A 15,095-nucleotide genomic window follows, 5' to 3' on the forward strand; every position below is an offset into this window, starting at 1 on the left:
CGTGTTTCTGAGGCGCCGCGGGCAGCGGGAGGCGCCTGTCGGAGTGAGCTGAGGGGTGGAGCGAGCCCTCAGCACCCTGCGTGCGTGGCCTCGTCCACGCAGAGAGCACCACGGTCTCCCCCTTCCCCCGGCCCAGGTGTCAGCTCCTCCTGCAGCGCAGAGCTGGACTTCCCCGTGGCCAGGAGGCCCGCCGCCTGCCAGGACGGGGCGCCGCGCACGCTCTGCAGCGACCGGAAGTCTCTCTCTCAGCAGCTGGACTGTCCCGCTGGAAAGACCGTGGTGAGGACGGACCCAGGGCCCAGGCAGAGGGGCTGGGGCTGCGCTCATGGACGAGGGGACCATGTCAGGAACGGCCGCCCGCACAGCGCCCTCGTGTGTCCAGGGGTTGGAACTGCCACCACTTCTGTGCTGCCATACGCAGACCTGAGCTAAGACTGCATGTGGGCCCTTCATGTCACCTGCACGGTCACCCTGAGGTGACAGGCCTGGGGCTTTGACAAGTCCCGGAAGCTGGATGGTGACGTGGCCAGTCGGAGACAGCACACGCATTTAACAGTAGATCCCCAGGACTCCAGCCCCTGGGGTTTTAACCCCTGTGACATGTGACTTGCTTTAAGCCTGTTGCCTCTGATTCTTAAAACAAGCTTAGAAAGGAACTGTAGCATCAGCCCACCTTGCAGGGAGGTCAAGGCAAGGCTGTCTGAACACGTGTATCTTTAAACCCAACGGGTCAGAGTTTGGACCAAGCCTTGGGTGGCTCCCCGCCTGTGTCCTTTGCACTGGGGCGTGGGCTTGCAGATGGGGTGCCAAGCGGCTGAGAAGCACGTTGTCCCCCGCGTGTCGCTCCAGCCGGCCTGCACGTGGCCTCCTGTTTCCCCCTCAGCTCCACCCAGCGCACAGAGCCGCCAGATGCCTCCTGCTACCACTTAGGGCCACACAGCGCCCTCTGGCCGCTGTGCCTTGCCCTCCCCAACCCCAGTCTCTTTGTGGAATCCCCCTGCCCCTGCTTGCCCCAGCTGCGTGGACCGCACGTCCCCCGTGCCCGTCTTCTCTCACTCACCCGGCCTGTCTCATCAGGGCCATCCTCCCGTCAGCGTGGCGCCTTCTCAGCCCCTGAGCTCCCCACAGTCGGGCGGTGGTGCCTCTCCCTGGAAAGCATGCGGTAGATGCTCGAAAACTCTTACCTCTCTCTTCCCTTTTCCTTTCCTTGAGTTTTCATGTGTTTTGATCGCAAATGGGAAGCCCTGGTGTTCCACTGTTAGAAAAAGGTGGATTCCCAAGTGACGGATGATGTTATAGACGCTGAGACATGGAGGGGTTATGCCCCGTCCCAAGGTCACCATTTGATTGGTGGCAGAGCCAGGACAACAAGCCAGTCAGCGGGACGCCAGGCCTAAGCTCTGACCTTCGTGCTACCCTGTCCCTCATGAGGCAGCTTCCCGTGCACACAGACTGTGCACTTGGCAGCCTGCCTCCCCTGCGCACGGAATTACCCTGTCTGCCTCCCTGACCTTAGGCTCTGCGTCATCAGACCTTCAGGTTCCTGCCCGTCGCCCACCACCCCATACTTGGCCCAAGAGGGGTCAGTTACTGTGTCTTCGGTTACGTGGAGGCTTTCTTGGCCGGTGGCTTTCTGACCCGTGCCTGAGACTCTGCTCTGCAGGGTGATGGGCCTCCACAAGGCTTGCTCCTGGGCCACCAGATTCCCACCCATGCACCACTAACCAGTTCCGGGCGTGGGTCCTCTGCTCGGATGCCCCCACCCCCCAGCGAGCCGTGCCCTGATGTCCCACTGACCCGCCTGCTCCCTGCCCTGGTTCCTCGTTACAGGGCACGGCCAGACCCACACGGTCACTGAGCACGGCTCAGCTCATGCTGCCCTCGGGGAGCCTCCAGGCGTCCGTCATCTCCAGCATCGTGCTGATGAAGGGCCAGTCCAAGGTAAGCGAGGACCACCGCGCAGGCCCATGGAGCGACGCTGGGTCCTGAGGCCCCGTCGTATCAGAGGAAGCAGGGGGATGGGACGGTGATGGCCCCCTCAGCGTGGCCTCTGTGGGGCGGGGGGCCCACCACTGTCTCTCGGCCCTCCCCTCTCGGGAGCTCAGCAGAGATGTGAAGGAGAAGACAGGAGTGAGAAGTGCTGAGATTATCGTCCCTGTGGTCATGGGACTGTCTCCCGTGCTGATTTTTCGCCTGACGCCCTCACTTTCTGGTCAGTAAATTGCAGTGCTCGTTTTACTCCTTGACCTTGGGTAGAAATGTTTTAAAACTCGTTGACTTTTGAATTGTCGGCTGTGGTCAAAGACGAGCAGAGTGGAAAGGGGTACTAAGACTTGTGCAGAGAAGGAACAAAATGGTTCAGTCGTGTTGGTGTGTACCACATGCACACTCCACCAGTGTGCTTTGTGGGCACATGTGTCACTGGGCAGACTGGGCTGGCTACCCAGGGCCTGGAGTACAGAGCAGGGTGACGGGTTCAGAAGCAAGGCGTGCCTCCCGCCGTCCACCCGACACTGCCTTTGCACCCAAGGCCTGGTCGTGGGTGGGGAGGCCAGTAGGAGTGAGGCTGAGGCTCAGTCCAGGGGGAAGGGAGGCAATGCAGAGCCACAGGAATCCACAAGTCAGATGGCAGAAAAAGCAGCCACTGAGCTCAGGCACTGTGCTCAGGGCATTGCAAGGGCAATGGCTTCATCTTCATGACAACCCTTTCTCTGGTCCCTTGCAGAGGAGTCTGCAGCCTGGGAAGTTGCAGGACTTGCCCAAGGTCACTTGGTTGGTGGGCAGCCAAACTGAGACAACAACCCAAGACCCCTGGGCCTTGTTCTGACCACCAGGCATCCCACCCCAGCAGGGCAGTGAGAGTTTGAGTCCAGAGCAATTTTTTCAACCAGGACAAAGCTGCGGGCCCCTCAGGGAGCCCTGAAGCCACTCCCACCTCGTTTTTCTTACCCTGTGCTACTCCCGGGCACCATTTGTCTCTCCCATCCTGGGATACACAGTGCCTTCACCAGAAGCGTAGTGCAGCGGCGGCCCACACAGCTGCTCAGTGTGCGCCTGCTGGTCTCCTGTGGCACGTTGCAGAGGTCTGCCGGCCCTGCCATACGGGCGATGCACGTGACGTGACGGGCTCTGAGCCACCCCTGGCCTAAGAGAAACTGCCTAAAAGTACTGGCCCTGTCCCAGCGGCGGCCACCACTCTGGGGGATCTTTCTGGGAGCCAGGCCACTCACCACTGCTTCGCACACCTGCAGGTTGGACGTGAAGGCCCGCCCCCCAGCTGGCGTCCTCTATCCTCCCCAGCATGCCTCTCCCAAGCACCTGCCGGGCCAGACGCTGACACACGCAATGTGTTTCCTGCCTTCAGGGAGCTCAGTGTAGAAAGGACTTGGTTGAGAGCCAGGCTGAGCCTTGTTGTGAATTGGGGGGCTCCCAGGTCACCCACAGAGGAGAGCCGCTGCGCCCCAGCTCCCGCAGGCCTCTCCGCTGCGTCCCGGCCACACTGCTCTGGGGCAGTCCTCCCTCCCACGGCCGCTGCCAGTGCCACACTGGGGGTCAGCACACGATCTGGCCAAGGGCAGGCTGGAGCAGGACTGTGCAGTGTCCTCGAGCAGGGAGCCCGTAGGGTGCGGGACAGGGCTGCGCACGGCCTCGGGTAGAGGGACGTGTCTTCCGCGGCACGCTGCTGCTCGCCCCATCTGTCACTGATGCTTCAGGGGTCATTGTGAGGCATGCTACTCACTGTTCCAACCAACCCCCTGAGTTGAAAGGTAAAGTTAGGTTCAGAGACAGGAAGTGACCTGCCCAGGACTGTTGCTTAGAAGGGCAGAGTCTCCATCCAGAGTCCCTTGTGCAGAAGCTCCAGACGCCATGCAGCTGGTCCCGCCAGAGGGTGGCAGCTCCCCCTTCCTTTATTAAGTCCCGAGGCCTGTGAGCCCAAGCACCCTGCTCCTCCCTGAGCCCTATGTTTTGGTCCCCGGGAAGTGCCACCGGAGACCCCCATGCCAGGGGCCCCCTCCACCTACCTTTCCTCTCCCCTCCACAGGGCCTGGGCTTCAGCATCGTTGGGGGAAAGGACAGCATTTACGGTCCCATCGGGATTTATGTCAAAACCATCTTTGCGGAGGGAGCGGCGGCAGCTGATGGCCGGCTGCAAGAAGGTACGTTTCGCAGCCCCCCCCCCCCCCCCCCACCGCACCTGCAAACCTGCCCTGCTCCTGCAGGCCGCCCTGCCAGCCACGTGTGCACACAGAGTCTCGTAGCATGGCGACAGCCGCCGAGGCCCCATGCGTCTTCACTGTGCCTGCCCCTTTCCGGGTTCCTTCTCAGTCCCCGGCCTCTTCCGTTCTCCCGAACCTGCAGACAGGCTAGCAGGCCCGTGATCTCGGAGCTGGTGGACTCCCCCGAGAGCCAGGCACCTCCTGCCCTGTGTGACAGCTGCCGGCCACCCCGTCTCACGTCTGCAGGGCACAGAGCCCTGCACACCTGAGACGAAGGGGCCTGGAAGCCGAGGTGCCTCCTGAGTGCCCTTCCTGTCATCTTGTCCTGGGGCCAGTGTGTCCCCCCACGCCGGCTCCACCCTGAAGCCGTGTGGGCCATCGGGCAGTAGGCTTGGCTGGAGCAGCTCCCTGGGCTGCACCGAAGGGGCAGGATTCAGGGTCTGGCCATTGTGGAGCAGAGGGGCCCCAGGGGCCCGGCACCGGGTCACACATGGCAGGCCCGGAGAGGTGACGTCACCGGTGCTGCACTGTCCTGCCAAGCGGGTCCTGGAAGCCGCCCAAGAGCCTGACCAGCTTTGGTAGCCTGCTGTTGAGGTCAGGGTTGGCAGATGGCCGCCCACATCTGCCTGTTGTCACAGCTCACGGGCAGAGAGTAGTTTGTTTCCAATGGTTGAAAAGTCAAAAGAATTTTTTCTTTTGTGACACATGAAAATCAAATGAAATTTGAACCTCAATGTCTCCAGAAGAAAGCTCTGCTGGGTCACAGTTCTACTCATCTGTTGACTTCTTGTCTGTGCACGGCTTGAGGCTGCAAGGGCCACGTAGAGTAGTCATGACACAGCACGGCGCCCACGTGGCCCATAATGTTTACTCCTGCACCCTTTATAGAGAAAGCGCGGTGACGCTGACATTACGCAGGATCGTGCACTTGGGTTTTATCGTGTGGGCAGTGGGAGCCTTTGACGGTGGTTTAACATGGAAGGGACCTGCCGTGACCAGGGTGTTTAGATTTGGGAAGCTTAGTGTAGGCTGAAGTGGGCAGGCAGGGGACCAGAAACAGTAAACGCACTTCTGAGGCTGTGGTCACAGCTGGGCTCCAGCTCCAGAGGGCCCGTCCTGAGGAGAGAGACTAGGAGGGAGGAGATGCTGATGGGACAAGTGACAGCCTCCCTGCAGGGGGCAGGTGAAGAGGAGGTCAGAGAAACTGCAGAGGTTTCTGGCGCTAGGAGACCAGAGCGCGACAGGGAACCACGCGGAGTAAGAGGCCATGATGGGTGAGGAGGAGAAGCCACAGCACGGGGACCGGGCTGTGCAGCGCCTGCCGGGACCGCCCAGGGTTCCGCGCTGGCCCTCACACCCGCGACGCGTGGCAGCGCGTGCTTAGTCCCGCCCTTTCTCACCCATTCCCCCAGTTCCCCTCCCATCTGGCGACCGTCAGTGTGTTCTCTATGAGTTTGTTTCTGGTGTGTTCATTTATTTGTTTACTTATTTTGATTTCCTATATAAATGAAATCATGGAATTTGTGTTTCTTAGACCTGTTTCACTCAGCACAGTACCCTCTAGGTCCATCCATGTTGTCACAGGTGGCAAGATTTTGTTCTTCTTTATGGCTTAGTAATATTCCACGGTATGTACATATCACCTTTTCATTCATTTATCAGTGGACCCTTAGGTTGCCTCTAGGTGTTGTAAATAATGCTGCAGTGAACACAGGGGTGCATATATCTTTTCAAATTAGTGTTTTGGGTTTCTTTGGACGAATATCCAGAAGTGAGATTGCTGGGTTACAAAGCAGCACTAGTGCTGATACTTTGAGGAACCTCCAGACTTTTCCATAGTGGCTGCACCATTTGCAGTCCCGCCAACAGTGCACGAGGGGTCCCTTTCTTCCATGTCACACTTGCGGTTAGTTGAGTTACTGATGATGGCCATTCTGTCAGGCGTGAGGTGACATCTCATGGTGGTTTTAATTTGCATTTCTCTGATGATTATAGTGACATCGAGCATCTTTTCATACGTCCGTTGGCCATGCGTATGTCTTCTTTGGAGAACTATTCTCCAAATGGTCCCTTGCCTATTTTTAATTGGATTTTTTGTCTTTTTGGTATTAAGTTGTATGAGCTCCTTATGCAGTTTAGATATTAATCCCTTGTCAGATATACCAGTGGCTGTCTTTTTGTTGATGGCTTCCTTTGCTGTGCAAAATCTTTTTATTTGAGGGAGTCCTGTTTCCCTCGCCTGAGGAGGCCTATCCAAAAAAATGTTAAGAGCAATGTCAGAATTTACCAGCTATGATTTTTTTCAGAAGTTTTATGGTTTCGGGTCTAACATTTGAGTCTTTAATGCATTTTGAATTTATTCTTGTATGTGGTGTGAGAAAGTGGTCTAGTATTTTTTTTCTTGTGTGTGTATCTGCCCAGTTTTCCCAGCACCAGGTGTTTAATAGCTGGTAAAGCCAAAAGGTGGAGGGGGAGGGGACCAGCTGAGACCTGGGATCTCTTCCTGGAAGGTGGGAGGTGCCAGAGAAGGCCCACTACCACTCTGCCCGCGTCCCGGTTGGGGCCGGGGGGCGGCACCAGACAGCACATGTCTCACGGTGCTCCGTGCGCTGTGCAGGCGCGGGGCAGGTGGGCAAGACTAGAGTTCTAGGTGAGGGTGATGCCCCTGACCAGGCAACACTCTTCTCAGCTGCAGGTTCTCCCTCTCCCAACAGGCGATGAAATTCTAGAACTCAATGGTGAGTCCATGAGCGGACTGACTCATCAGGACGCTTTGCAGAAGTTCAAGGTAATCAGTTGTTATCAGGACGTGGGCCCAGGTCTCGGCATCACCCTCTTTCATTCCGTTGTGCAAATTCAAACCGGTTGATGCTGGTGTTGGCACAGGGTCAAAGAGCGCCCCGCCTCAGAAAATAACAGAGCGATTGGGATTTTTACGGGGGATGTTTCCCCTCCTTAAGGTTTATAGCTCTGTGTTAAAACGTGGTATGAATTTACATTGCTATTTACAAATTGCTTTTAAGCATTCAAGGCATTTGCTAGCAGGCATTTTTGAGTGTCCGTCCAGTTAGTTGAAGACTGCTCTGTTTGCATGAACATATGCATGTCATCTGCACATGTATGTGCAGGTGTGTGATGCGTGTTTAACACACTTCCATCACACACGTGCGGTCATTCACACATCTTGCTGGGGGTCACTCTAGAATGCCGAGGCATCCTTGCTTTCTTTTCAGCAAGCCAAAAAGGGGCTCCTGACGCTCACGGTGAGAACCCGCCTGACGGCCCCCCACTCCCTGAGCAGCCCCCTGTCTCCCCCGCTGTGCCGCTCACTGAGCTCCGGCACCTGTGTCGCCGAGGCCAGCAGCTCCATCCTCCTGGGAAGGCCCCCAGCTCCTGCCAGCACTGCCACACCCAATCACAGAGTCATGGTGGAGGTTTCCCTGCGGAAAGGTAGGTGCGCCTTCTGCACGCTACGCCCCACCCAGCTCCTCCCCGACGTCCCGGGGACAGAGCAGAGCCGTCTGTCAGCAGGCTGTGTGGCCACTGCTTGGCAGAAAGCCAGGCGCTCTGCCTGCAGGACCAGGACACAGCATCTGCGTGTGGTCCTTGTACTGGGACCAGGACACGAGGAAACGCGAGCAGAGAGCACACACGCCCCTCGCAGGCTCCACCCGCCCCTCCTCTGTCACTGACCTAGAGCCGCACACGCCACAGGGGTGCTCCACAGAGATGGGTGATGAGCAGGGGACAGTGCAGACCCCTGAGCTCAGCCCCCCTTCTGCCTGCAGAGGCCGGCGTTGGCCTGGGCATCGGCCTGTGCAGTGTCCCCTACTTCCAGTGCATCTCGGGCATCTTCGTGCACGCGCTGTCCCCGGGATCTGTGGCACACCTGGATGGACGGCTCCGGTAGGTCCTGAGTCCCGTTGTGCAGAGGCCCCTGGTTCACGGCAGGCAGGAGGCGGTGCTCAGGCCGGCAGCAGGTGGCTTTGCAGGAGGCACATTCAGAATGAGGCAGTCGTGGCCGAGAGCCTCGTTCCTCAAGTGGGGCCCGTGGGCCAGGGCCTGGTAGTCCTGGGGACTTCGATAGAGACGCAGAAGCCTCGGGCCCCTCACCACTGAATCAGACTCTTTTTAACGGGGTCCCAGGGTTGGCACACACGGAGTGGTGGGAAAGGCTCATCTCAGACACCAGGAAGAAACAGGAAGTGCGGACGAAGCCAGTCTAATTCAGATCTGACTGGTAGGGAGTGAGCAGTGACCTAAGTGGGGCGCTGTGCACTCGGAGCGAGAAGGAAGCTCGCTGCGCACACGCACATCGGCTGCATCGCCCGGCTTCCTGGTGGCCTAAAGGAAGCGCATTCAGGAGCACCATGTACGTTTTACAAGTAGCTCCTGGGAAAAGTGCAGATTGCAAACTTCTTTTCAGTGAATGACCCTAGTTTGGTGACCGCGTTTTTCCCGGTTTAACTTGCTGCGATCTTTATGCTCACCCCAACGTGTACATGTAGTGCATCTCTTCTCGCACAGTCTTCCTCTCACATCGTGTGTCCTCTCCCTGGGTCAGGGCTTCGCTGGGTCAGCGAGCTTTGCCGCAGTCGGGAGGTGTTTCTGATGTCGCAGTGTGTGCGCGGGTGAGCCCTGTGCAGGACGGAGTGTTGGTGGCGCTCCGAAGCATGAGGAAGGCGAGGAGGGCGGCTGTCACTCGGCGGGGCAGGGTGCTGCGCTGGGCTGTTGTTGCTCAGGGAGCCATGACAGCGCAGGGCGATCACCTCAGTCCTGACACCTGCAGACAGCCCTCTCTCCTAGGCCTGCAGATAGGTGGGGATTGTTCTGGAAGCTACTGCTTTCTTAGCACCTGGCGCCACATGGGCGTGGTCCTCAGTTACATGGATGGAAATGTACTTCCATGTTGAAGGTGAAGGGGTCACCTTGACGGAGATGCAGGGAGGGGGCAGTCAGCTTTGGGAGACCCAAATTCCCGTCTGTCCTTGCTGGGAACAGCGAGGCCAGAGGTAAGCGGACGGCGGCCCACTCCCTGTCGTTTCTCTAAATCACGTCGTATTGGAGCAAAGCTATGCTCCCCCGCTGCCCGCGGCGGCCGCCGTCACGCTGCGTTTGAGCGCGTGGCTGAGACAAAGGCAGCGTGGCCCGCGGAGCCTCGCGCTTTCCAGAAACAGGTTCTGATCCCAAAGCGAGGTCTCCGAGGAGATGATACCACTCTCTGCGCCTTCGTCCCCATCTGAGGTGAGGCAGGGGGCTGTGCCGTGTGTCATGTGCCCACGCGGCTGCCTTTCCCGCCTCACCCTCCCCTCTCAGGTCTCCTCCGCCTCACGGGGACAGGCGCGCGCTCTGCCGCCTCCCGTCCTTGCTGCCTTTGGCGGAACCTCAGCTGACCCTCCAGCCCCCAGTTCCTCTTCACCTCCGAGCACATCCCGTCCTCCTCCCTCCTGACCATCAGGCGCCCCGAGCCGGGGAGAAGCGTGCTCGGCTGACACACTGCCCTCCATCTGGACGGGGCGTGGGGGGGGGTGGGAGGAGGATGGTCACAGACAGAGTCCTGTCCTGCTCGCAGGTCTGCATGAAGCGTGGCGAGCGATGCTGCTCAGGGCCGCCCTGTCCCGAGCCGGCAGCCGAGCGGGGTGTGGGTGGTGCGGTTTTTAGGTCTCATCAAGTGGCCAGGCAGGAGTGGCCTCCAGGGGAGTGACGGGCCCGGCACTGTGTCGGTAGCTTGCCCATGGCTTCCTGTCCATGCTCCCACAGGTGTGGAGACGAGATTGTAGAAATCAACGACTGCCCCGCACACTGCATGTCACTCACGGCGGTCTACGCGGTCCTAAGTCGCTGCAACCCCGGCCCGGTCCCCATCATCGTCAGCCGGCATCCGGACCCGCAGGTAACGCCCGCTTCGGCACCCCGTCCTCCCACGCTCGCTCGCCACTGCAGCGCAGAGACTGGGACACACCATGCCTCGCTGTGGGCCTGAGTGTCCTAAACCTGTCCCTAGCAGGAGCGGCAGTGGGGTCGGCAGCAGGGGCCCAGGTCAGGGCCCTGTGGTGGGGTTCCAGGGTCCAGGGCGGACAGACGACAGAGCCAGGTCCTCGCGGGGGCAAGAGTGCCACCCAGGCACGCCCTCTGTGTGACCCCGTGTGCTGCCCTGACCCGAGGTCGCGGGGTCACGGGCTCGCCAGAGAGGCCGGCACAGAGGGCTGCCGGGCGGGCGCTGTGGGGCAGCGAGGGGCCTGGAGGGGGCAGGCGGTACCGGAAGTCAGCTCTGCAGGCAGAGGTCGGGGAAGGCCCTTCCCTGCAGTGGGAACACAGAGCTCGCAGTGTGGAGTTATGATGTCCCTGAACAGAGGCGCTGGGTTCCTCGCCTGTCGTACACAGAGGAGCTGGCGTCAGAGGCAATAGGTTCCCACAGAAACGGGGTTCATAGGAGATGCAGGTAGAGCTCAGGTCAGTCTCCCCCGTAAAGACTTGAAGCCAACTTCAGGAGTGAGATTAAGGAGGGACCGTACATGTTCACTGCTTCTGATTCTGGGATCTGGGTGGACAGCCCCAGAAGTAAACCATCTAAGGCACGGAGGCCCAAGGGAGCAGGAGGCGATCGGAAGTCCAGTTAGGCAGCGTGATCGGTTACTCCCCTGTGTGTCCGTACTTGGTCTGGCCACCTGGTCTTTCTTATAGGGCTCCGGCAGCAACAGCAGCACCTCTGTCACCTGAGTTCTGTGAATCTTGGTTCTGCCGTGCTCTCGAGGTCCAGTTAGGGTCATTTGGCTGCTAATCACACAGACTCCAATCTGCTGGGCTGTTTCCGGTTGGTCTCTGCTGGTTTTGAGCATTCATACCGATTGCTAATGTCTTCAGATCTGTGGGCTCAGTTTCAATGAAGGGACCTGTCACAGAGGGAGACTGATGGGTTTTTGGGGCTGGGTGAGACATTGAGAGTGGGGTTTGGCAAGGCACTGGGGTCCCATCGGAAAGGGCTTGAACAGGTTAAGGAGTGTGCATGTTATTCTCTGGGTAATCGAGAGCTAGGTGAGGTCTGTCGCTGTTCAGTGCAACATTTCAGACTATCCCGTGTGCTGCTGGACTGCAGCAGACAGGATGGCGTGGTCGTAAAGTCCCTAGGAGGAAGGAAGCTGGTGGTGCTGGCCCGGACCGAACAGGAGATGTAGTAAGAGAGCGAGGGGCAGCAGGAGGCAACACTTGGGAAGGATCCCGGTGCCCGGAGGCTGATCAGCTCTGGGGTGGGAGAGGGCTGGGTGTGTTTACATGGGAAGAAGACTGGTGTTCACCAGCACAGGGCATAAAGGGGGTAGCGGCCTTGGGAGGGAAGAGGATGAGCCCAGTGTGGGACAGAGTGAGGCCGAGGTGCCTGTGGCATGTCCACGTGGATGTGGCCAGTGGGAAATTAGACTTCGGGCTGGTAACGGCTGGTCCATGGAGTCCAGGTTGGACCTGGGCTTAGATGAGATCACTCAGGGAGCCTGGTTGTGATCACCGTCACTGTTTCACATGTAGGACGTGCCAGGTGTGTTTGCCACAGATGCAGTCCCCGCCTTCATGGTGAGCGGTGCAGTCCCCTCCGAAATCACATAACTTTCCAATCCGTAGATGAGGAAACTGAGGCTTAGAAAGGAAAAGGACAAGGAGCTCGCCTGTGCCCTGAACCTCAGACCCCCGAGCACCCCGCAGGACTGAACTGGGACAGAGCATAGGATCAGGGCAAGGTCCGCCCCCACTTCCCCGTGCTGTGGCTCCAGGCTGGGAGTGTGGCCAGTGGGGCACTGAGGGCTGGTGAGCACCCTGGGGAGCGCGCTTCTTACTCGGGGCCCACAGCCTGTCTGTGTCCCCATCTGGTCTGCGTCAGGGGCCAGAGGAGGGAAGCGGAGCGCGTCAACGCTTGCCTGCTCTGCAGCTGTGGGGAGGGCCGTGGGGTGGGTGGCGGGCCCCAGTGGCTCAGCTCGGCCGGGAGGGAGCTGGTCATGGAGGAGCAGCAGAGGTAGCCCCCCACCCTCCCACCCCCCGCCACAGGCAGGGAGCCCCGAGACGGCAGAGCCCCGCCCAGCGGCAGAATCCTGGGCCGTGTCTAGCTTTGCTGCTCAGTTGTGGTCACCTTGGAAATTCACTTGACCTCCCTGGAGGCTCCGGTTTCTCAGCTCTGACGTGGGGAGTGCTCTTTCCCTGATAGATGGGCAGCGGGGGCACATGCGTGCCCAGCTTGCTAAATGATTTATTCAGGATCCTTTTTTTATTGTGGTGAAATGCACCTGAGAAAGTTCACCACCTCAGCGTTTTGTAACTGTAATGCAGTGGCATTGAGCACATTTGTGTCATTGTGTAACCGTCACCACCATCTCCAGAAATCAACATCTTGCAAAAGCGGAACCCCGTCCCCATTGAACACCACCCCCCGCCCCCACTGCTCTGGAAACCAGCATTGAGAGCTGTCAGTGGGGTCGTGCAATGTCCTACAGGGACAGCCGTGCTGTAGCGTGTGTCAGACTCTCCTTCCTTCCCAGGGGAGGATAAAGGCTCGTACGTGTATACCCTTCTTTGCGTACCCATTCAGCAGCTGGACACGTGGGTCGTTTGCACGTGTCGGCTGTTGTGAACGTGGCTGCACAGATGCCTGTTTGTAACCCTCTTTGACTTCGTTGTGGAGTAGGTGCCCAGAGGTGGCTTTGCTGGATCATATGGTAGTGATAATTTCAAATTTGCGAGGAACCGCCGCAGTGTGACACAGCAGCTGCGTGAGTGTCCATGGTCACCAGCAGGGCTCAGTGGCTCCAGTTTCTGCGTGTCTCTTCTAGCCCTCGCTATTTTTTGTATTTTTTGGTCTTGTTTTGATTGTAGCCATCTGATGGGTGTGAGGTGGTACCTCACTGTGGTTCTGATGTGCATCTCCCGAATCATCAGTGATGTTGAGCATCTTTTCACGTGCTCATTAGCCATTCGTGTGTTGTCTTTGGAGAAACATCCATTCCAGTCTGTTGCCCATTTTTTAATTGAGTTAATTGTTTTTGTTGTCGAGCTGGAGAAGTTCTATATTTGCGACCTTTTCCCCCATTCTGTGAGTTGCCTTTCACTCTGCTGCATCTTTTGTTGAAAGGTTGATTTTATTTTTGACAGTAGGCACTTTATATAGTTGTTGTTTCGTTGCCTGTACTTTTGGTGTCTGTTTTTTAAAACCCCTTGTCCACCTCTCTGTGAAGTAGATTCCGATGCTGTCATTATTCTACAGAAGACGACACGAGGCCCAGGTCACATGACTTGTTCATGTGCACAGTCAGAGGGTGAAGGGAAGCCGACTGGATCAGAAGTGCTTGGCTCCGGGACTCCTGCTCCCTGTTAGTGTCAGTAACGCCACGTGACAGTAAAGTGGTGGCATGGTGGCTATCTATGTGTGTGACGATGACAGCAACACCCCTACAGAGCTGCAGAGGAGTGCAGTGGTTCCCAGAGGGGCGCTGCGATGTGGTGGCTCTGCCTGCAGCTTCGCAGGGAACGGTGGAGAGCTGGCACGGGCCACCTGGGGAACCCGTCCATGGTGCCCAGGGTGTGTCTAGGCGTGGCATTTGTGAGCTATTTGCCGAGTGAGGTGGAAGGAAAGAGATTGTAACCCATGCGCCCGGCTGGGAGCTGGTGCAGGAGTCGGAGGCTGGCGTAAGGGTTTTGGGGGTTCACGTGAGATGACCGACGTTTTCTAGGTCTCTGAGCAGCAGCTCAAAGACGCTGTGGCCCAGGCTGCGGAGCACAGGTTCGGGAAGGAGAGGCATCAGTGGAGCCTGGAAGGTAAGGCAGTCCCGTTCTGCGACCTGAGACGTCCCAGACGTGAGCTCACCCCCTCCGCCCGCACCTGTTGACTGTCGGAGCTGGCCACCACGGGCCACGGACAGGACTTCAGGCCACCACGGGCTGCAGACAGGGCCTCAGGCTCGTACCTCGCAGGCGCGTGCGGCTCATGGCTGGTGCCTGTGGAAGGCACAGATTTCAGCTGCTGTCGCCGCCGGTGCTCTGCGTCACGGGAGCCTTCGGCCTTCGTGATGGTCAGGCTAGGGGTGTGCAGTGGGAGCTCCTCCCATGGAGACAGGGGGACAGATGTTCTCAACTTGACATCTGCCGTGGAGTCACACAGCGTCACACAGCAGGCGGGGGACCACACCCCGGGGGAGGGCAGGGAGCAGCCGGCCCGGCAGGTGGGCTGCCCATGGCTATATGGGCGGGGCGGGCAGGTCTCCCCCACCTTGGACGTGGAGGATCACGTGTGCTTCCACCACAGGTGGCAAAAGGTTGGAGAGCAGCTGGCACGGGCGGCCGGCCTCGGAGAAGGAACGCGAGAAGCACTCGGCGCCCCCGCACCGCCGGGCCGCGAAGGTCCTGGTCCGCTCCAGCAGCGACAGCAGCTACGCATCTGGGTCCCCCGGGGGCAGCCCCAGCAGCAGCGGGGAGCAGCAGCCATCCGGCCCAGGAGCGAGGACGCACACCCCTGGGACCCAGGACCCAGGGCCGCTTCCCGGGGTGTTGTCCGGGGCCCCCCAGGACAGTCCACCCTCCCGCGAGAACCAAGACGACCAGCCGCCACCGAGACTGAAGAAATCTTTTGAGATTTTTGTCAGAAAGCCTACGTCCTCCAAGCCAAAGCCCCCACCCAGGAAATACTTTAAAGGCGACAGTGACCCGCCTAAGAGTCCGGAGGAACAGGAGGACTCGTGCCCTCTGGGGCCCGCGGTACCCGCCCGCGTCCAGGTGAGTGGGCTCCTGGGGGTGGTGGGCCGAGTGCAGAGGTCGCCGAGCAGTTGGTAGGTGTCGACGGCAGGGCAGCAGGGCCTGCCTGCCTCATCACAGGGGAGGGGCCGAGGCGTGCCCGACCCTGGC

The 15,095-nt window shown here is 59.1% G+C and overlaps 1 protein-coding gene across 4 annotated transcripts in view; it reads left to right on the forward strand.

Moving 5' to 3' along the window:
- The window catches only part of IL16 (interleukin 16), a 70,298-nt gene that overhangs the window by 40,582 nt on the left and 14,621 nt on the right, over window positions 1-15,095 (forward strand). For 2 of the 4 annotated variants that reach the window (XM_036231867.1, XM_036231866.1), the window contains 9 exons: window positions 137-279; window positions 1,831-1,941; window positions 4,043-4,157; window positions 6,932-7,005; window positions 7,451-7,667; window positions 8,006-8,123; window positions 9,978-10,110; window positions 13,928-14,012; window positions 14,500-14,966. In XM_036231867.1, coding sequence (XP_036087760.1) covers window positions 137-279; window positions 1,831-1,941; window positions 4,043-4,157; window positions 6,932-7,005; window positions 7,451-7,667; window positions 8,006-8,123; window positions 9,978-10,110; window positions 13,928-14,012; window positions 14,500-14,966 — 1,463 coding nt within the window. Of the gene's footprint in view, window positions 1-136; window positions 280-1,830; window positions 1,942-4,042; window positions 4,158-6,906; window positions 7,006-7,450; window positions 7,668-8,005; window positions 8,124-9,977; window positions 10,111-13,927; window positions 14,013-14,499; window positions 14,967-15,095 lie in introns of those variants that run through there. The other 2 variants (XM_016135336.2, XM_016135337.2) reach the window with 2 other exon arrangements.

This window comes from Rousettus aegyptiacus, unplaced genomic scaffold, assembly GCF_014176215.1.
Source record: "Rousettus aegyptiacus isolate mRouAeg1 unplaced genomic scaffold, mRouAeg1.p scaffold_m13_p_14, whole genome shotgun sequence".
NCBI lineage: Eukaryota > Metazoa > Chordata > Mammalia > Chiroptera > Pteropodidae > Rousettus > Rousettus aegyptiacus.